At 40.7% G+C, this 16239-nt stretch overlaps 1 protein-coding gene and 1 long non-coding RNA gene across 2 annotated transcripts in view; both read left to right on the forward strand.

Annotated features, from left to right (window-relative positions):
• MMP24 (matrix metallopeptidase 24) overlaps positions 1 to 16239 on the forward strand; it is a 46308-nt gene that overhangs the window by 5745 nt on the left and 24324 nt on the right. Inside the window, exons 3-4 of the mRNA XM_074888507.1 lie at positions 1510 to 1626; positions 3642 to 3946. Of these exons, the coding sequence (XP_074744608.1) occupies positions 1510 to 1626; positions 3642 to 3946 (422 nt within the window). The remainder of the gene's footprint in view (positions 1 to 1509; positions 1627 to 3641; positions 3947 to 16239) is intronic.
• On the forward strand, positions 14197 to 16218 carry LOC141951814 (uncharacterized). Its single transcript, XR_012631456.1, has 2 exons — positions 14197 to 14685; positions 15805 to 16218. It is a non-coding gene; the product is annotated as an uncharacterized LOC141951814 (long non-coding RNA).

The raw sequence follows: 16239 nt of genomic DNA on the forward strand, positions 1-16239 counted from the left end.
AGTCTATTTCAGAAAGCGTGTAGCTGAGCTCTGGAACAAACTGTGGTAGAATATGGGGGTTCAGACAGGCCTAAGTGGAGCGGGGTTGGAAGAGGAGTTAGCCAGCTGTGCGTAACGTAAGTCTGTCGCAGCTCTGCAAATGCTGATACCTTGGAGGCTTTGGCTCAAGAAGCCCTTCAAGCCCAGGGTGCTGGTATTACAGCTTGCTTCTGGAGCAGCCCCATGCCCTGCCCCGTGTCCGTACATTGTGATGGAGCTGCCGCAAGGGCAGGGAATTTGACTGTTATTGAGGGAATTAACTTTTGGTCAGGTCTCTTCTGATGGGCTTTGACAGCATGAGGCTGATCTGTGTGTGGGCTGATTTCCTGCAGCCTGCTCGGCATAGGGCAGGTGTTGGGAAGGTGCAGCTGGTGTTCATACAGGAAACAGATGTTGAGGTGTGAGGGGCTGGCTGATGTATTGCTACTGTGTCAGCACAGCCAGCACTGGCCTGGAAAGTCCTGGTGACTTGTCCTACACATCCACGTTGGTTTGGTAGTACTCCCCTGTTACCCTTCTGTCTTCTAGATGATACTAGTAAAGATAAAACAGAAGGTCACTTTCTGACTGTAGTCAGGGCCTGATGATGGTGATGTTCAGAGTACCGGAGTTCTCATGAAGCTCAAGAGATGAAAACCTGATTCACACTACAGTTTGTGTAAGGTTATGCTAAAAGCTCTGTACCATATCATATGACTGGAAATGTAAAAAAAAAAAAAACCTTGGGAAATATCTAGGAGAATACAGGCTACAGGAAGCCTAACATCTCTCTAGAAAAGTGGTAGAAGCAATGCAAAGAACACAAATAAAGGACACTTGGAAAAACACAGTGTGTTGAGGTTGAATTAATACGGCTTTTCTAAAAGCAAACCTTAGATGTACCACTTTTCTTTGAAGGTGGCAGCAGTTGTGTGGGCAAGACAGATCTGATTTCCACAGTTTGCTTAGATTTCTGAAAGACATACCATACTGATAAATGTAAAGTAATGTAAGTGGGGAAGATCTGTGCTAGCTTTATATACACAGCTTGGGTTCTTGTTATACATGTTGTACTGTACCTGACAGCTCTCATTTGCTCTGTTCTTGGTGGGCAGAAGTTGACAGATGACTGTACTGAAATTTGTAAGCACCCGTAGTTTTTGCATATAGGAAGTGGACTAAGGAAAGGTCGGCTGCTTGGCCTGAACTGTGAGCAGGTATGGGTGCTGTGAAAGAATGTTCTTGTGAGGCTGTACAAGGCAAAGTGTCTGTCTATTTGTTTTTTATTTAAAAGGTGTTCCAGAAAGAAGTCTTGCAAACCATCTACTGGTGTTGGGAAGACACTTCCTTCCTGAAGGTGGGGGGCTAATATTTTTGATAGATAAGATGTACATTGTTTAGGCTTAGAGGTCTTCCAGTCACCCCCTGACTTCTTTTGAATCTGATTTCCAAGCTCTTTGTTAGCTTGCTCTTTCTTTCCTTCCCTTCCAGGTGGATGAAGAAGCCTCGCTGTGGAGTTCCAGATCATCCCCACCTACGCCATAGCCGGAGGAAAAAGCGGTATGCACTAACTGGACAAAAGTGGAGGCAGAAGCATATAACCTACAGGTACAGCCCCCTCCCTGCCCCTTTTTGTTTGGGGAAAAAAATGTTCTGTACTTGTTTGGTATGCAAATTTTGTAAGTACTTTTAAAAACTGGATTTTCCCTGTGATGCCTTGAGGCTTTCATTCTCAGAACATGGTGGAGGGAAATACTTTCAGAGAGCTGAAGTAACTGAGAAGTCTATTCTTAATTAGAAAATAACTTATCACTAAAGACTTCTAATTCCCATCCATCAATTGTGTAATTTTGGCAGGAAAATCCTAGTATGCCCCTTTCTGTTCCCTTAGAAATCTAAGGCTCTAGCCCTTAGATCACGTGTCGTCTTTAACAAACCATTAAAGCAGAAGGAACATCTTTGTCGAAAGGTGTGATGCTTTCTCCCTCTACTGATTTGCAACATGTTACTGAAAGTTTATTTTTGCAGAGGTGTTTCTTTTGCTCGTGTAGTAGAACTCTTGCTTTTGTCCAGACTTAGTCGAGGCAATATGCTGAAGTGAGCTGCAGGTGTCAAATGATTGTTACATAATGATGATAGTTTCTTAGAGATGTGTTTTGTTTGTGTCATTTAGGCCCTTAGCTTTTGAAAGGCAATTGCAGAATAATGCTAATGGAAGTTTCTGACAATAAGAATGTCACTTAAAAATAAAATTAAACACCCCTCTAGTTCAAAGTATAGGCTTCTATTTTTTTTTGAAGGGGGAAAAGAGGTTGCAGAGGAGTAAAAATTAGGAGTGTAGACATTAAAGAAAAGATACAGGTGAGCAAAGCTAAGACAGAAAGAAAGTCTGTGGTGAAGAGGTAGAAATATGAGTGACCATCATGGGGAAGGTGCCAGAATGTGTAGGAAGAGGTATGATGGATTGAAGGGAAAGAGAATTAGGGGCTGGGGCACCCTGTTGCTTCTGCTGAGAGCTCTGAGAAAGAAGGAGAATTCTTCAGGTAATGGTGAGGGACTGCAGAGACTGGGAGGAGGGACTCGTTCAAAACTTCCACCCATAATCATTCCTTTAACTCAGATTGTAAAGGGACATTTCCTGTATGTGAAGATCTGAGAGTCAGATCCTGATTTTAACCTTTTCTGGACCTTGGGGCAAACTGGTATCTAATCATATAAATAAAACATACCTTAAGTTTATGCTTAACCTCAGGAAGCAGGTTGGCAGATGGCTTCACTTCTGCCATTGTCAACTAGTAGCTGTTTAACTTCCCAATTTCAGTATTTGTAGTGTGCCATTGAAGTGATAGATACCTTGTTTTACCACTGAATGTATTACAGTGTCTTTCCTCTGTCAATCATTGTATTAAATTGAACCAGTTTCATTAAAAACTGAAAGTTGTTTCCATGACAGATATTTCATATTCCCCAAGACAAGTTTAACAGATTTTGAGTCTGTTATATGCACACACAAAAACCACCCCATGAACAGCACTTTTTAAGCTAAATTTTACAATTATGGGAAATTTATGTGCACTTAATCTCCACTCGCCACTCCCCATAAACTCTGTATCACCAGCTGTCGTGGACTGGGTTGCACAAAATTGGCAGGTCTGTCGCTCCTATGAGCTCTTAAGTATTTTGAGTAGTCCTGAGAATGAAGCTACTCATATAAGTAAGGTTGTATAGTTTACTGAAAGGTTTGTTTCTCAAAAAGAGTTTTAGTAGTCAGGTTTTTTCATACATTGGATTCCATTATAGCGTGATAATTTCAGACAAAATCTGAAGTAATTTACATTTTTAAACTAAGTTACACCAGGATTTGAAAGGTTGTCAGGTTTTTAGGAATTGATGCAAGATCAACCAAAGTATCAAGAAGATTCTTACTAATAAATGTAGACTTCAGGGCTGTAGTTTTGTTGGTAACTTTATTTGTAACAGCAAAGCTTTGCATGCACAAAGTAGTGTCTGCAAGAAATAAAGACCCTTTGGAAACTGTAGATGTGGTTATGTATTGAAAATAAAATAAGAAGTCTCAAATGTATTCTGCAAATTTAAACAACCCTTCTTTTTCATTCACACAGTGTACACAACTATACCCCCAAGGTTGGAGAGATTGATACAAGGAGAGCCATTCGTCAGGCATTTGATGTTTGGCAGAGAGTGACACCACTTACCTTTGAAGAGGTCCCTTACCATGAAATTAAAAATGACAGAAAGGAGGCAGATATTATGATATTTTTTGCTTCTGGTTTCCATGGAGACAGTTCTCCGTTTGATGGAGAAGGTGGATTCCTAGCTCATGCTTACTTTCCTGGACCAGGAATAGGAGGAGATACTCACTTCGATTCAGATGAGCCGTGGACCCTGGGGAATTCTAATCATGATGGTAAGAGCGCAGGTCATTTTTTTGAAACAAGGATAAATTGAATGTGGATACATTGACAAGCTTTCAGTTAGAAAGTATTTGGTTAGTGGAGCTTTTGCCTCCCATGCAACGGTTCCAATGTTTTCTAAAACATGTATTCTATCTTAAATGGGTAAATTTACTAGTAAGTTTGTGACTCTGCGTGCCTCTGTGCACATGTGTGAGTGTTGAGGAGTGAACAGAAGTGTGTGCTGGCTTTTTACATCTCAAGATTTGGACCATAGTTGCTACAGAAACCACATCTCTGGGAGGGAACAGGTGAACAAGAGAGTGTTGAAATGTAAAGTCTGTATCTCATGGAATGCTTAACAAGGGCTATTAGAGTTAGTTGTAATGGTGAATAGAAAGTTGAGAGAGTGAAGACATTTGTATGTTGTCAAGTCATTTTGATCCATATTTGTTTTCCCACAGTCTGAGTATGATCATAATCCCTCCCATCAGAAGTTGGGGATGGTGGATTTGTTGAGGAGGACTGATGATTAGGACAACTCTCTGTGTGATACTAAGCAATGAAGAGTTTCTGCATCTTTCTAGCTTTATTTTACTCTCTAATGGCAATGAGCACTTTCTGATCTATCTTCAAACCTTTGTTTGAGGACAGTGATGACTTGTAAAGTGTTTAAGTTGGAAAACCAGAATTTTATAGTGGTCTCGTAAAATATCACTCCGATTTCCACAGTCTTAGTGACTTGGGAAGGACAACGTGTCTTTAAACCTTTAGGGGTTCAAAATTATGTTTTGAAACATTTTATAAGGATTAGAAGTTTCCTTGGAATGTAATATGGCTCGATTTTTAAATTGTGTAAAAACATAGTAGTGTTGTTCTGGCCATGATGTCTAAGGACATATGCAGAGGTAATGTCTTTCATTAGACCAAACATTGTAGGTTAAAAAGGAGAAACACTTTCAGTCATGCAAGCCATCTTCAGACCTGACCTAAAAGTGACAGCTTGCTTTCAGAATGGAATGCAAATTGAGAAAATCCCTCAGAGTTTTGAGTCAGTGTCTATCAGATTATCTTTGAAAGGAAATGGAGCTGGCAAGTTCAATGTGGGAATGCTAATTTGTAGGAAAGCAGAAATGATATGGTACTTGTCTTCTCAGGGAAAGAGATGTAATGTTTCCTGGCATGTTTAAACGACTACATTAGATGTAGGCAGAGAAAGAGAGAGGTTATAGCCTGTGGGATGTGGATAGTGTGGGAGGTTATGGTGTGGCAGAACAGCAGTGTCTTGCTATCCTGAAATGTTCTGAATTTTTATTGCTAGGTTTGTGGCTGGAGGGCAGTTTATAGGTTTCTCTTGAGGATCAGGATTGACAGTCCAGAGACTGATTATCTTGTGAGAGCTGCTTTTGCAGCAGTTAAGTGTGTTTGTGCTTTATCAGTGGTCTGTGCAAGTTCAGTCTGATCTTGGTAGTTATTTGATCTCGACTATGGGGTGTGAGGGTGGCTTGTGTGCTGGATATGACTTCCCAGGTAAGCCCATGTATGAGACCTGGGAGTGCTGGTGTCTGGGATAGAAGGTCTTTACAGGAAGATGGAAGGGAAGGTTTTGACAAGTTGTACTTGTTTTTTTCTTTTTTTCTTTTTCCGCACGACAATCTTCCTTCTGATGATAAGCTTACCAAGGTTGGGAGGCAGTTTAAAGACTGGCAGGGATGCCTCTGAGGACAATTTTCCACTGGGTAGGATGTTCTAACATAGATTATAACTTTTTTGAGGGTTTTTTGTGTAGTTTTTAGGATGGTCTTTGAGAGCAGTGTATACAATGAGTAGAGGGTCTCTTTTTTTATAAAAGCTATTTCTTATGCAGGATCCACGTGGCCCTTTCAAAAACATGATGTATTTCTGTGGTGTGCTGAGTGTCTGTCATGAGCAGTGTCCTCGGAGTGCATGTAAGTGGTATTTGACAGGCTAGTGTTGGTTTTGAGTGTAAAAATTGATAGAAGAGTTGAGATTTCCATTCTGGAGGATACATGTCATTTGTGTATTTGTTTTCAAATAACCATTCTGCATAGACTGAGTGGCACGGTTATTTGAAAACTCTTTTTTTAAAAAGTCACCAGCAAGGATGTTGAGAATGGTGGGGTCATATTTGTCCCCTCCACCTGGGGGAAGTGCTGATGATAGAAAGGGAATTTCATGTGTTGAGGATGACAGGGGTAAGCCTATAGTCAGAACATTATAGATGTGAGTGTTAAATGTGAGGAATTTGGTTTTGCCTGTGTTCTTTACCTTGGTATGCAAATGTGAACATGGCCTATCTCCTCATTGGATGATCCAGGCCTTTTTAGGAGGGTTTTCCCTTCTGTTTCACGATTTCTTGTCATTGGAGCTCTCACTAGCTCCAGGTTCTCACCTCTGATGTGTTTTATTTGAAATGCTGTTAGCAGGTCTTAAAGAGTTTCTTCTTGGTCAGAGGTTTCCTGCACTAATCAGTTCACTACCTTTTTTCATTGGAAATAAGGTGTTAGTAAGGACAATATTATCTTTTTAACAGGAAGTATTCAAACATAGTCTTGCTTGTCCTTGTATGTATTTTAGGGCGGTGGGGTTGTTCAGGCTGGAACTGAGTAAGTCTATCAGTGAAAGGATAAAAATACCCTACCAGTAGATCAGTAGCAAAGCTCTCATTTGTTCACATGCAAAAAAGGAACTGTTTTGGCCATTCAGCATCCATTCAGTGATTATAGAAATCTTAAAATAGCCGTGAAGTAACAATAGTATCTTTACATCAACACGCAAAATATCACCATGTGAAATGTTCCATTCCTGACAGGAATGTGTATTAGTTGAAGGGAAAATTTGAACAATCTGCCTCAAAGCTCTCTTAGCCTTGCAACAATTATAAAGGTAAATCTCTGGTCTGCAAAGCAGGATACTGAAACTGGCACTGTAGGTCCTCATAATATTTGGCTGATCTGTTTAGTCCCTATAGTTTTGTAACAAACCAGTACGGTCTGAAGCTTTGCTTGTGTTGGTGTACATTTGTCTTACTGTGTGGTGGCACCTGAAGAGTTTCAGTAAGTCCATGTTTGGATGCGGTTGTCACCCCACAGAACTGTTTTGGAGTCCTCGCTAGCAGTGCAAATCATGTGGATAAAAGCAAAACATTTCAGATGAAGTACTACCCAGTCAGAAAAAATGAAGAATGATTTGAACAGATCTTTCTGTGAAAACAGATTTGTACATGGAGAACATGATATATCCTGTTGATGGAAGTGTCAGTTTTGTAAAGATACCTTGTGGTAATCTGCTAGGGTTCATGAGTGATTCATCACACCAGCTAGTCGGTTGTTAGTTGGGATTTATTATTCGTTACCATTTTGCATGATCATTATTACACTGATTTTTGCCCCTTGTGGACAGCATGACCATTACCATGTCCCTTAAAATTATTAGTATAATCATAAGAGCTGTTGGTTGTCTTTATGAGACTGTGGTAATAGGGGCACGTGCACCAGCACTTCTGTTATCTGCTGCTGTGAAGAATGATCCTGCATAAGCTTTCAAAGTGAATGCAAAGTTTCCTTCCTCCTGAATATTAGTTACAGTTCCACTCATGCATACAATTCCTTTGGCTGAGTAATACTGTACTTTCAATTCAAGATTGCTGATTTATCATCTTAATTGTACTGCCTTCTCTGACATTCCCGTAAGCAAGCTGTGGAAGATTAATTTAGATAATACTATGATGAGGATGTGCAAAAACAGATAGGAAGTTGACTCCTGGAGCAGTCCTTATTAACTGGGGTCATGGGATACAGAATTCATTTGTGAAGTTTTCAGATGAGATGTCAGTGGGAGCACCTAGAAGCATGAAGCAGACTACTGGAATTTGGAAGGATCAAGGCAAATCAGAAGTGATATGGCAAACAGGATGCAACAGAAAAAGAGGAGGAATGTGGTTTTACATTTAGAGATAAATCATCTACACAGCCACACAATGAGGAGCAACTGGCATGGTCACGGGTTGTGGGGACTTCCCATGTTTTTCCTGGAAGGTGCTCCTCAATAGAGAGGAAAGCAGCTCTTGGCCTTTAGTTTATCCTGGACTTGTAGCAGTAAGGGCTCCAGTTTATCAGACTTTGATGTATAGGCACTTGGAGTCAATTGAAGCTGGTTTTGGAGTCTTTTAGTGGTACGTTGTGTGTAGCTGCTTGCCAGCCAAGTGGCCCCTTTTGGCTGCTTAGATGCAGCGTTTGGTCGCTGAGTTACACGTCAGTGCAGACATTCTCCGTATCCCAATTGCTTGCGTTACCAGAAGGGACACCAAAGGTGACTATGTTCTATTTTCTCCAAGTCTTGGGCTTTTTTTACTTGAAATGTGCTGTAGAAACAGCCAAGCAAACTTTAAACTGCCCATCTCACAACTCGCAGCCGCTGACATACGTTGCTCACTGTAGGCAGCCAAGCTTGTGCCTGAAGGAGGACAGACAGACTTGGCTGTGCTGGGATCTCTCTCCCTTGGCTGCCTCAGTATCTTACCTAACTTGGCTCAAGCACAGAGGTGCTGCATGAAATCTTTTATTAACTGGCCAAATCAAGGATTTCCTAGCCTTTATATAAAAATAATAATGATACTTATATATTATCTCCAACAACAGGTTGAAAAGGAATCCTGGGTGGCTGAAAGTAAGTTGTGTCAGTTTAAATATCCACATTACACATAACTGCTCTTACACCCCTCTGACAACTCAAACGTTTGTTTAATCCAGGTTAATTACAGAAACTAAATTTTAATGTCTGGTTTAACATTGAAAATAGTATCAATAGTAATCCCAGGTAAATCTTCTTTACGGTCTTTTAAAAGTAAAAGACCATTGCTGATATGCGTGTTTTCAGCACTATACCACTAAGTATTTGGTGTCTGCCAACCCACTGCAGATATTAACTTTATAGCTATATAGTTATAGCTGTATATAGCTATGAGCTATATTCCTCTGTTGGTAGTGACAATACTTGCTCTGTCACCATCACTGCAAATAGCAGTACCTGTGTCTTGCTGTGCTGGTGCTAGCAGCACGCACCTCCGCAGTAACTGCCCGTGGCTGTTGCTGCAGGGTGGGTGACCAGAACTGCCACTGCTGGGGCTCTCCCATCTGCAACAGTGATACCTGCTGTCAGTCTTCCTGCGTGATCCAGATTTCATTCCAAAGCTTATGTGTACCAGGCACCGCACTGGTCAGGAGATGCACTGAAGCAGTAGTAGAAGGCTTAAAGTGGAGCGGGATTGATTTAGGGAAGACATTAAGAGAACTGTTTTAATGCTAAAGGAGCGTAAGTACTGAGGTATCCATGCCCTGCCAGGGATCACCAGAATTTTTTTCCTTCAGCATGCCCAGAGTTGAGCCCTAAGACCCGCTCTATCATCTGCTCTTGTGTGGCATTGTAAGTGAGAGTGTGCCCAAGGGCAGCCACTTCAGCTTCTTCAGGAAACAATCCCAGCTGACAAGTTATTCCCATCTCAATTTCACATCAAGTTTGATCATTTTGCAGTTCACAGGATTAATCTTTCAGTATCCTCTCTCACAGGGACTCTCCCACACTGCACAGCTTCACACCTGTATCAGGTTCCCTTTGTAAATGTAGGATTAACGCTGTGACTGCTCTTAAGATATTGGCAAGAAATGCTAAGCTTTGCTAACAGCAAGTAAACAAATATTGTAGTTGTTACAACAGACATATCCTCATAGATCCCGGTGGGTTCCTCCAGAGGTTTCTTTGGAAAACATTTTGTTCAGGGCTTCTGAAGAAAAGCCAGGTTTACAAGGCACTGCCAGAACCAGTACAGGAGATGAGACCTCGTGGGTTGCTTTCAGTGCCAGAACACTGCAGGATCTTCTACAGAAGTTCTGGAGGAGAAGGGCCTGAACCACCTTCTGGGAAGGCTTCTGTCAGCCACAGAAGAGAGGAACTGGACAGATTTTCCTCTGTGATTCCACCACAGGGACTAGTGTTGTTTCAGTGGGCGTCTGCCTGGACAACAGAGCAAGCACTCCTGAAGCCACCATCTGTACACCGCATATGTTCAGGAACCTGAGCAGGTTTTTCAGGACAGCCAAATACTAAGCTGACTAATCTGAATGTTCAGCAAGGATCTCCAGGAGAAAGTTATGATTAGAGTAGCTAATTTTGGAGAAGAATCTTGCTGATAGTCAGTAAGTGTGACAGCCTATTGTACCTGTTGGTGGGGTCATGCGTAGCTTTGAGCTGATGCTTAATCTGCTGGTCAGCGTGTTCAGAGTGGTGTCTTCACTGGAGATTTGTTGTTTTCTATCATGGCAGCACTAATGTCACAAACCTTCTTGATTCTGTTAACATTTGTAGTCCTGTTTCTAAAGCTGGGATTCTGTCTCTCATCTCTATGTTTACAGTGGAATTCAGTTGTACAAACAGGCATTTAGCCAAGCTTTGAGGGAGCCACTCTCCTATCACAGCTTGGACTGGTCTTGTTATGAAATCAGGTGCACAAAATTAATTTGAGCTTGAACTTGAATGTCCTGGTACTCTTTTTTTATTCCTGCTACGAGTACAAAGTTCTTAAAATTGCCCAGGCACCTACAGATTTTCTCCCACAGTGGTGCCTCTGCTTGGAGTCTGATCACTGACCTTTATCCGTTTGGTCCATCTTAGGTGTCTTATGGACAATGTCCCATGCTTCTGATACTTGTCTTTACCATCTCATCTGAGTACTTTAACCTGCTCACTTGTCTTGAATACTCTAGAAGCCATTACAGATACAATATGGAAGGTTTCTTCTAAAAATGCAGTTGCTGAGCAATATCGTTACACTTTATGGACTGTGTCTGGCTAGAACAGGTTCTTCTACAGACTGTCTTCAAGCAATAGGTGTATTGGCTTTCCCTGTTCAGATTCCTGCATCTTGGAGGGATGAGGGTCTTTCAAAGCCCTAAATAATTTGACCTTGAATGAGAAACAGAATTCAAGTACCATGCTTTTATTCCTAGCTTCTGGAACTTGGTTTGCAGACTAGTGCTCTAGGTCTCCAGTCAGATGCTTGAGGTCTCCGCTCAGTTTAAACTCCTGCACGAGGGATTCTGCACATGCTTCCTCCCATCGCTGTCATGTTTTTCCCAGCATTTCTTTCTCTCATCACCTTTGAACCAGGGGAAGGTTGAAGTGGCCACAGTGTGAACCAGATAAGGGAATGGATGTAGCCAAATGTTGTTTGTCTTTCTTTTCCTTTCTCCTGATTTGGTTTACCTTAGCGCCACCCCAGCTCTTAGGCCCAAATGAAAGAGGAGGTAGAGGTGGGTGGCTGGGGCAAGAAAAAGGGCTATTGCCCTTTCAGCTGCAAGATGCACATCTTGATAATAGAACCACAACAGAACTATTGCCTGTCTACGTTCTGGGTAGAGTTTTATTTCTTCAGACTGATCTGTTAGTCTCTGCCTGCCATTTTCCTTGCCTTTTTTCTTCCTGTTCTTTGTCACTATTTTCATCCAGAAAGCTTTTCTTGTTCCTTCGCTGGGTCTTTCTGCAAAGCCACCTTCACTTTTGTCAGTAGTGCATGGTTGAAACCAGTGATGTTTCAAGTTTAACAAGAATGGAGTGTGGTGTTTGGGCGCCTCCCGTACACGAAAGGTGTCAACAAACTGGGAAGAGTCCAGTGCAGGAGCGCTGAGGTGATAAGGGATTGGAGCAAGAAGAAACCAGGGGAACTGGGCTTGTGTAGTCTAGTGAGGAGGAGGAGGAGGATGGGGTGGGGATGAAGCATCTAATAGCAGTCTTCCACCTGGGGAGATACTATAGAGAGAACAGAGCTGCACTCTTCCTGGAGGTGAACAGAGAAAGGAACAAAAGGCAATGGGCACAGGTAGCAACAAGGAAAACTCCATCTGGGCATAAAGAAAAAAATTCTTTGCTAACAGAGTGGTATAACTCCGAGGCTGTGCCTGGAGAGGTTGCAGAGACTCTCATCATTTGACACTTTGAAAACTTGGCTGGATGATGCCCTGAACAACCTGATACAGTTTTGAGATTAGCCCTGCTTGAAGCAGAACATTAAACTCTATGACTTCCAGACATGCCTTTCAATCTAAATTTTTCCATAATTCTTTAGCGTTGCCAGATAGAATTTTTGTTCCTAGAACTTAAGAGCAAATTGCAGTTACTTCTCACGGCAACTCTGAGCTGTAACAAGGTATTTGGCTCATAAAACTCTCTTTTCAATCACCAAATTCCCTGCTAAAACCAGAAATCTTTTAATAGTGAGGTTCCTCATGAAGGAGAGCTGGTGATGCTCATACCTGCATAAAAAGATTGCTGGCAATATTTTTTGCCCAATATTTGATGTTTTTGAAGTACCACCTCTTACTGTTTTTTTTTTTTAATGCAAAAAAGTACAAGGTTTCTGTAAGCATTCACTAGATTAATCATATAAATATTGAATGTGTGTTAGGATGCATTATATAACAGATCCCCTAGTATTAAGCAGTATGTGTAAGCAGGTTTGCCTTTTTTTTCACCTGGTAGTTCTTTATTATCAAAGACTTCCAATCACTTTGGCAACATTGCCAACTAAACATTCTTTATCCTATTTAATTTGTTTGATTACAATCGTGATATTTTAGGTGGAGGAAGTAGACTAAGAGGAGTGAAGAATACCCAGTTGTTGCTTTTTTTTTTTTTCTTTGAGATTTGTATTGGTATCCACTTTTCTAGGCTGACTCTTTACTACCTAGTCCAGCCCACTTACCTAACTTGTACAGGTACAGTGCACGCTTGCTTAAAAAGAAAATACAGCTTCCCTTAACCCCTGTACATTCACCCAGCATATTGCCAGAACTTGGTACTCTTTTCTCCTCAGTTCCTGTTTCCTCTGCGTTTTGCCTTGCTTTCTGCCTCATTTCTCTCTTTACCAGTTTTTTCATGTTCATTTTCCATGGAAATGTTGAGGCCAGCAAAGACAATCTACAAAATATCAATGTAATGAGCAATTTGACAGAGCGTGCATGTACACCCAACACAGTACACATATATTCTTTGTGCTATTTGGCTGTTAAATACTTTTAAAATTTTCTTTCTCTGATTTCTCAGGTATAGAACATCTCCACATCTAAAGAGTTTTGTTCTAACAAATGGCATTTTGAATTCATCATTATTTTTCAGGCTTCTGACACTGTTGTTGAAAACGAGCATCAGTATTTTTCAGAGCGAAAATCAGAGCTGCTTTGAAGTTACTCATGTGTCCTTTAATGCAGAAGACCTGTTATCTGAAAGACTTTCATCTAGATGTTGGAAGTCAAGTGGGACATAAGTTGTATTAAAATTTTGATTTATTCTATCAGGGCTTTTTATGATACTTCACCAGATCATGCTGTTGGTCAGTACTTTTGTTCGTTGAAGACCAGTTCAATATTTAGTCTCTAGAACATACCTACTTAACATTGGTTTCATCCTGTAGCTGCTTAGAGAGACTTGTTCTCATAAGCCAGAGTTCTCTAAAATCATATATTCATGTTGAACCAAATTTGAGCAAGCATATAGACACGTGGTCTCAAGACAGCCAGCCACAGTAAAAAGAAATCAAATCAGGAGGCTTAAATCAGCAACAGTTTGAGAGTACCCCCCTGTCATGTCAATCCAAACATAGAAGGCCATAAATAGAGAACTTGCAAATTAAAATTTTTTACAAAAGTGAAGAGAGAAAGCCCACCAGCACACACGAAAGACTTCTGTCTTCAGATTCTTCTTCTTCGCTACTGGACAGCATCTCTGTAAGTAGTGCTTTCTTTTGTTGTATATGCTGTCATTATACAAACATAGAAGTGGCATTACAGTAGTGCTGTGCTAGTGCAGTCTGAATTTTGAAGCTTTGCAGTATTGACAGTGCTAGTTACTGATTACAGCTGAAATTCATTAATAAGAATCACCTGCAGATTCCACTTTCAAAACAGTGTACTTGTAAATACACCTGATGTTCACAGTGTTCTATGGAGAAAACTATTATCTGTTGCTTTTGTCAGTAATTGTTTAATACACAGAGTATGAATACAGTTATGTAGGTGTTTGGAATCCTATTGATTTCTGTATAATCAAAGTAAAATATTTTATTTCTTTCCACAGAGAATGAGGTACTCTGAGATTCATAGCAAGGAGCCAGTAAGGATCAAAATGATGTGTTACTCCCTTAAAAAGAGAGAGGAAAAAGAAAAAAAGGCAGGTCATGAGAGTCAAGGTGAGCCAAAAAGTCTCTTTTTGCTGCGTTCCTTTGTAAAGCAGAAACAGATGATGTGAAGTGAGCCAAAACGCAGCAGTATTTAATAAACTTGCTGCATTCCTCTTGCTGAAGGGAGAGGAGTAAAATAACAGGCGTTCAGGAAGAGGAAAAAATGAAAAATAGACGAATTCTTGAAGAGAGTTTGCTGGTCATTGCAGTCAGAGGTGGATTGTGGCATGAGTAGTGAAATGACACCTAATACTCTAGATTTTGACATCACAACCAAGCGGCAAACTTGGGAGTTGTTTAAACTACTTTTTTTTTTTTCCTCCTGTTTCTGAAGAGCACAAGATTTGAAGACGGTTGAACTAGTATTGCCTTCTCTACCCAAATCCACCAAGAATACCACTTTGAGCAGGGAATGTCTCTTACATCCCAGTTCTCTTACTTCTCAGTCCTGCTCAGTCTTTGCATCCCCATCAGGAATCTCTGTGTCAGGGGAGGACAAAACCAGTAAGTCTCCTGTCCCAGGTAGAAAACACCCTCTTTGAAGCAGAAAGCTACTCTCATACCTTCCAGAACAGCACTTTCTCTGTTGCCAGCACCAGGAGTTAAATATAATTTAAACTTGACTGGCAAAAAAGATTCCCAAATAGCACAAACTGGGTTGTATCCGCACAGCTTATGCCAGGACCTGTTTGGAACATGCTGGGCCAGCCCTCTAACTGTTTCAAAATATCTTTTTTCTTTTTTTTTTTTTTTTTTGTAGTTACCTTCCAGTTGTTTCATAGCTGGGTCAAGTACTAAATTCTGTCTGTAGACCCTGGTGTATTTAAATACTTAAAAAAAATAAAACCAGCAGCATAACTTCTTTTCAAGACTGATGGAATGAAAGTCATACCTACATTCTCCATGTTCTTATGAGTATTTTTCTTTTCTTTACCATTTGTTCTACCAAATTAGGGAATGATATAGGCAAATGTGAGTTTTCATTTGGGGATTGGTAATTCTTTGGTATTGAATTACTTATTGAATTACAACCTACACTTGTGAAAGATAGGGGAATGTTTTTCAGCAGAATGCTCTTACTCCACTGAATGTCAGGCTGCTGAGCCAGCTGAAGCCGTCACGACTTTCGCTCTCTCTGACTGCCCACTCTTGCCTCCACATCACTCAGTTTTGGTCTCTAAAATATATTTTACATTTTTCCTGTGAATTTCTACAGGACATTGTCCTCATAGTGCCATCTGTGCCATGTCAGATAAAGCACAGCTTGCAACATGAATCAGGTCTGTAACACAGCAAAGAGACCTGGTTTGCACACTGACTTTCGGGGACAATAAGGCAAACTACCTGTCTTTCATGATGATTGGTGACATTATGCAGCTCTTTGTCCTTCTGCAGTCACTTGATCTCGTAGAGATCAGTTTGCTAACGTGGCTGTGGTACAGTTTCTGTTAACACCACGTATTGCTCATTCTTCTTTCTCCAGTGAAGGTGTTTAAAGACACTCGTAAGAGTTCTCATGAAGTCCTTAAGATGCATTATATTCATTGCTACATTTATAATGATAATAGTTTTGAACAAAATGAAACCTATATTTCTTTTTACATGTATTTTCTTCCTTTCTAGATTGAAAAGCTGTTTTCCACATCTCATTTGAAGCAAACAAATGGAAGAGCAGTATCGCCACTTCTTCAGGGTCTTCAGAAGATTGAAAAGCTTTTCTTGAGCAGAGCATGTTGTGGAGGTGAATGGAGGAGTACAGACAAACAACATGTTCTTCTGTTTGACAGTTCAGATCTACCAGGTCTGAAGATGCAAGAGCCAAGGCATAGCTTAGAGTAGCCCTAAAGCTTCTTTAAGTTGTGCTTGGAAAACAGTTGTCTCTACATGGCTGTTGGAGTGCAAGGGATCATTTTAGTGTATTTAAAGCATGTTTAGTTCACACCATCTTTTCTGTAATTACCCTAGGCATGCTGTTGTCACAACCAATGGTCTGATTCTTCAGTATCATTCTTTAATAAAATTTCAAAATTTAACCTTTATATGTCTTTTTAATTATGT

Source organism: Strix uralensis, chromosome 18, assembly GCF_047716275.1.
Source record: "Strix uralensis isolate ZFMK-TIS-50842 chromosome 18, bStrUra1, whole genome shotgun sequence".
NCBI classification, from domain to species: domain Eukaryota; kingdom Metazoa; phylum Chordata; class Aves; order Strigiformes; family Strigidae; genus Strix; species Strix uralensis.